Source organism: Anopheles coustani, chromosome 3 (assembly GCF_943734705.1).
Source record: "Anopheles coustani chromosome 3, idAnoCousDA_361_x.2, whole genome shotgun sequence".
NCBI classification, from domain to species: Eukaryota; Metazoa; Arthropoda; class Insecta; order Diptera; family Culicidae; genus Anopheles; species Anopheles coustani.
The window spans coordinates 48,483,363-48,489,535 of NC_071288.1; the positions used below are offsets into that span (position 1 = coordinate 48,483,363).

The 6,173-nt window shown below is 41.0% G+C and overlaps 1 protein-coding gene across 1 annotated transcript; it reads left to right on the forward strand.

Annotated features, from left to right (window-relative positions):
• Positions 1–311: 311 nt before the first annotated feature.
• Positions 312–997, forward strand: LOC131262232 (rhodanese domain-containing protein CG4456-like). Its single transcript, XM_058264190.1, has 3 exons — positions 312–438; positions 615–774; positions 862–997. The coding sequence occupies exons 1-3, from the start codon at positions 312–314 to the stop codon at positions 914–916; spliced, it is 342 nt and encodes a 113-aa protein (XP_058120173.1). The 3' UTR covers positions 917–997.
• Positions 998–6,173: the final 5,176 nt, after the last annotated feature.

Genomic DNA, 6,173 nt, shown 5'->3' on the forward strand with positions numbered 1-6,173 from the left:
TTAATCTTCTAACCGCTTGTGGTTATAACACGCTATTTTAGGGTGAAATCAATCATCAAACGATTTTGTAGCGTGGAAACGCACTGAATAATCAAATCAATGTAATCACGCACTGTCTGGCATATGTTTCTTGTTTCTTGTCTACCAGAGAGTTATCTTATCAGGTGATGCTGATAAAACGCTAGCTGTTGAATACCCGATAGCCTATGTGACGAACCAATTTAACGAGAAACTGTCGTCATTCAGTTTAGTTCGCCAAATCCGTTGCCTGGTTTCTGGTTGCTTCATTGGCAGGAGTAAACAGACGCACCATGTCTGACGCAACGTACGAGGAAGTTCTAGATCTTCCCAATCATCCCGAGCAGCTGTTGATCGATGTACGAAATCCGGACGAAATTGCGGCCACCGGCAAGATTCCAACGAGTGTGAATATTCCATGTGAGTTGTTCGGTTCCCTCGGTTGTATCATCAATAATATCGTGAAGAGTGTTTCATTGTCAAAAACCAAAAGACATCGATTTGTGGAATAAATGTTTCAGAAACAAATCCATCGGAATAATGAATCATGATTTCCTCAGACATCTTATTTTCGCGTTGATCCCTCATACTTACAGTCACTCAACTGGAGGAAACGCTCAAGCTGGCCGATGGCCCATTTATGGATAAACTCGGACGCCCCAAACCGACGCTGGCGGCGGACATTATTTTCCACTGCGGCAAGGGTGGTCGGGCACAAAAAGCAACCGACTTAGCACTCGCATTAGGGTATCAGAAGTAAGTTCAACACAAATATCAAACGGTTTGCAGAAGCTACTTTCTTTGTCCTTTCCTGCTCGACTAATGGATTGTGGTTAATTCTAGTGCACGAACGTACAAGGGATCGTACCAGGAGTGGGCCTCAAAACAAAGCACCTAAGGGCAGGACAACCTAGGAAATGGCTATGAATCCTTCATGAAGGGCAACATGTAAGTCTTTGCGTAGACAGCAGGAGGTACTCGGTTTTTATTAAACCGAAATAGAGAGATTCAATTGTAAAAATGAATCGCAGGGAGGATTTTTCTACACTTTTGCAAGCATTTATGTTAGTTAACATAGCAATATTTTGTTATATCCGATTGTCTACAGTGCAGTTACAGTTTCTTGGTTCTACGTGTAGTTTCAGTGTGTTAAACTAGCGAAAATGTATACAAGCTTCAACAAAAATTTTTCAGCGTTTGTAATCAATCATCAGATGGTTTGCCATCAAATTAATATGTTTTCCATTGCGCAAGAATATCCCAACAATACTTGACACAGTACTTGATCATGTTTGAGTTTCTTTTATTTCCGCTGCACACAGTGTTCATTTAATAATGTATACTCCTTCGTTTGATTAATTGCATCCTTGATGTGGGCGTACTCGAACTCTCTGAAATAGTTTTCTCGTTGACCAAACTTTTTCGATCGATCCGATCATTCCGTCGCCGGCAACAGAACCACGCAGTAAGCATGCCCCGTACGCAATCGGTAAAGAAAAGCACACGATACACATTATTAACATTGGCATTGATTGATTTCTGGCCGGCAAGGTTGGCGTTTTTGTTCTCCACTTAAGGAAAGATACTTTCCACTCAGGGTCCGACAGATATTTCATGTCGATGCCGTGCAACGAAAGGGGCAGAATATTATTACACCATCACCCACGCCTCGTGGAAAACGTTGAGCTGTTTTTGAGATTCACCAACGACCGGGTCGAAAGTGTTTTGTTTTCCTTCGCCGTAGAACTAGTGCTGATCGGTGCTTAACCGTGGCACGCCGTGGAGCACCTTCATTAATTTCGAAGAAGCACGCAAAGTGCACGGCGTGAACCACAAACCTTCAGCTGCGAAAGCCCTCGGCAACGGACTTTACACGAACAGGGCAGCGAACCCTAATATTTCTTGCGCCAGCATCGAGCGGGTTTCCGTGCGTGAGCGTTCCGCGCGAACACAGCAAGATATTCGGCATGAATAGAATAACATATCATCCAACATTTTGTATGCTTCCCTGGCTAGACGGGATGACCGGTGGTGCTGCATCAAAGTGTGTGTGTGAGAGAGAAAGAGATAAAGACAGATTTTCCCGCAAGAACACCTTTGTTAAGGTATCATCTATTTATGCCCTCCTGCGTCCTGTTGGCAAAGAAAAGCCGAGAAAAGTACCTGCCCAGGCCAGGCTAAGCACCGCACCGTGTGAGGGCTTGTTTTGGATTTTGGAAAATTCCTGACTTTTCCACCACCGGCACCCCACGCACCATCGGAATCGAGGCTTACCACAACTCGCACGCGCGCGCACCAGATGAACGAGAGGAGAACATGTATGTTGCCAGCCGTGTACAACACTTGGCTTTCCCACTATCAAACGGAATCTTAACTTCGAGCCGGGCACAAGTTTCCTTGACCGAGAAGCATCGCAAAAGCGCACGAATCCCAGCCGGAGGGCATAAAAGCGGCAGCACCTTTTGCATTTTGCGGCGAAACTGTCATTTCAACGCGAGGAAGGAAAGGCCTTGGCTGCGGTGGGAAATGAAGTTGCAAAGAGGTAGCGCACATAACTACGACCCACGCACGTGAAACACGCTCCCGGCGTTCTGGTGGTGTTTATGGGAGAGTGGGAACATGGTCGGAAAATTCCTGTCCCAGGTTGGGCAGCTTCTTTTGTACATCTGTTGCTTTGATTGGCGTTTTTCCTCACGTTGGAGATTGTGTTGTCTACACCAGGGGAGGGAAAAGTCCGCGTTCAGTTGGATTTATTAAGAACTTGTCATGAAAAAAAACAACGCCCAATTCCTTTCTCAGCTCATGTCCGTTCGTGTCCGCCTTCTCAACCTTTTCCCTCTTCACTTGGTTGGTTCTCGCGAACATTTCCCCAAATCGCCATGATGGCCGCAAATGAGTTCTCCGCCTGTTCTGCATTCATTTCTTTTCCATCGCGTTACCAATGTTTAATTTAATTCAAATTTTACCCTCATTTATGGCCGTTTAGGCACACAGCTTTCGTTTCGAAACGGTGGACACTGCGGAGACATCCTACAAAAAACCGCGCAAGGACACAGCTGTTGGGGCTTGGGAGTACTTTTAATGGTTTTTTCTCGTTCTCGTGGTGTGGTTTGGCATGTTGTCGTGTTTGTTTTTTTATTTACTTGATCCTCCAGGGGGTTTGCTCCGTGCGGTAGGTAGGAGAAGAGCAAGGAAGCCGGGGAGCTGAGCAGTAAAAATAACAAGCGACACGGTATGAGCGCGAAAAACAAAGAAGAAACGTATCCACCCTCCGGCAGATGACAAATGGAACACAAAGAGGGTTTCAGCGCAACAGTCGAGAAATTCTATGGTTGGTTTTGTGGTGGGCGCTGGCGGTTTTTGTGGTTATGTAGAGGCCGATGTAGTTTGTTCTTAAATGAGCGAATCCATTAGAATTTTTTGGGCATGCTAAGCTTTTAAACAAAGGAATGCAGCTGAGTAAAGTCGCAAAGTAAATAAAATTATATGATTGAATGTCATAAAATGTTCGGTAACACTTGCTTGAGAGTGTCCAGTGTGTGCATCTTGTGAAGATATTCTTAATAGAGTTACCTAAAGTTTATAATAAACATAAAACATATGCAAGATAGAAGGGACGAATATTTATTGAATACCGCTAATACCACAACATGGGTAAGCTTCAGAATCGGGGCACGAGGACGTAACACTATGGACATTTTTTGTTGTTTTATAGACTGTGGTTATCTTTACAGCACATATTTCAAACAAGTATGCGATATGAGTAATGTCATCAAAATTCGATTATTACTAGGTGAACGAACCTTAATGCATTTTAACCAGTTCAACTTGATTGACTTCACCTTTTCGCCTTTTTAAACAGATCGTTTGGATGCATTATCTACAAAATAAATTAAACAAAAAGTTAATCGGTACGTTTATTTATAAATGCTCTACTAATCGGCATATCTGGGGATTGTGTGGTTGGCATAGGTGGAGCGTTGTTTCTATGCACTGAATTCTATTTGAAATTATCCATAGCACAGATAATTTTAGCATAAAGTATGATAGCGTGATAATAATATTGGCGGCCCCATCAGGCAAGTCAAATTTTAACGTGATTTTGCTGTCGGCTTAATTTTGCTTAGATAAGCTGACTGTTGATCAATAATCAGTATATCTGTTGATAGAAATCAAAAAGGAAGTCTTTTATCTTTTTTTTCATCATTGTAAACGGTTTGGTGATGCAAAACGAATTATCTTCAAAGCAATTTTGAACGATAACGGCTCTTTGACGCAACTGCTACTGATACAGTGAACTCTGAACTGACGGTTTGGACGATCTAGACCAGGGGTCGGCAAAGACCGGCACACCAACTGATTTTATCCAACTCGCAAGAACATTTTAGATCAACGTACAAACAAAACATATCTGAATTCTTTCTAAAAATCCAGCGGCAAAATAACATATTCTTTGTATCTCCAATAATTACATCAAAGAAAATATTTTTCGATACCATTACGAAATAATATATGGTTCGCAATACTCAGAACTTCTTCATGCTGAGTTACTTTAATAACTAAGAACGAGCAAGAGAAAAAATTATACGTATGCATAATTTGGTCAAATGATTAACGTGAAATATAATTCAAGAAATTGATTGAAACTACAACAAACGAATAATAAGGTAAAAATGTACTTAATGCCACTAAAATGAGTATCAACATTTACGATAAAAAGTACAGCTGAAAATATTTTAAATTACGTTGATGTTACTTTTCGGAGAAGAAAATTGATGCTCCATACTGAAACGGTTTAATATTACATTCAAAACAATAAAACATCGTGTAAGATATCTATTTAAGTATCTAAGGTATCGGCCGACCCCTGATCTAGGGAAAAGGATTCCCTTGCAACCGGTTGTGGTTGTCCGACTACCCTTTCGGTTGATATATTTTTTATCTATCTATTTTTTATGTCTGTTAGCACTGACCTAGCGACAGAATCGGTAGATGAAAAGAACGTTATCACGCTGACGGATTATTTATCTTCGATGGCTTACATTGGTCAATGTTCACGGACATTGTTACCTGGTGAGTACAAACGATATGTAGCAGGTGGTAGAAAATGTATGTGACATTTAAAGATGTCATTTTGTTTCAGTCATGTTAGTTTGAGCAAAAAACCATGATTGGCTGATACTCAAGAATTTAGTGAGGCTCTTTTTTATCACAGCGCTGTTTGGATCAACATTCCTGAAAGCTTGACATTTTACTGAATTTTCATTTACATTCAAATATGATCAGTATTAGCCAGTCTGGACGATGTGTCATGCGGCCGTCAAATCAAAGGAAAACTTCAATTGCATCAATCCCCCACACTAGAGGAATTGCAATGAATCATGATGTTTATAGAGGGTTGTTTATTCCAGCTGGTTGATAACAAAAGGCGTTGGCAATGAATAATTCTTCAGAAAATGGGTTGGGTAGTGAAGTCAGTTTGAGTCACAGCTCAACAAGGTAAGCCTGAGAATCTCCCCTCAAATTTAATGTGAAGAAATTCAAGTACAAACGGCTTTCGTTAAAGTGGATGAGTCTGGTTTGATTGATAATCGATTTAAATAAAAACTGGTCACAAATTGCCACAACAGTTGCCCCCGTTATGCGAAACGTTTCATGCTTCGTGCCTTTCAACACATTTAAATCTGAGTGTGATGAAGCGTGTTTGAAGCGCAAAAGTGGAAATCATATTATTGCGTGCACCTTTCGGAGCAATTTCCACTTATCAGATGAAGTGCACTTACTAAAAAAAAAGAACAACGTCCCTATCAACTTACCCCTTCGCCTTTCGATATATCCCCATTTTCTTTCAATCGTTTGCGAGAATGGGAAAACACGTCAAAATGTAATTAGCACTTTTCACCTTTTGTTTCATTTTTATTATTTCTATTAATGGTGTGTTGTATTGTTTATTCTTGTGTGTTTTTGTTTTGTTTTTGTTTGATTTCATTCTTCAACATTCGAGCATAAAACTACTCAACATTTCGATCTTCTTTTGCTTTTCGGTTTGCACTCCAATCGTTCTTCCTGCGTACGGCTTACCGGGTCGCGTTTAACATGTTATTATTTTTCTCTAAACATTCATATAGGTTGCCTTAAATGTCTACGTTCTAGGT

Excerpts from the sequence above, each read along its gene's own strand:
- LOC131262232 (XM_058264190.1), top strand. The coding sequence starts at position 312 with ATGTCTGACGCAACGTACGAGGAAGTTCTAGATCTTCCCAATCATCCC. Across the intron at positions 439-614 it reads AACGAGTGTGAATATTCCAT|TCACTCAACTGGAGGAAACG; the intron begins GTGAGTTGTTCG and ends TCATACTTACAG. Across the intron at positions 775-861 it reads CTCGCATTAGGGTATCAGAA|TGCACGAACGTACAAGGGAT; the intron begins GTAAGTTCAACA and ends GGTTAATTCTAG.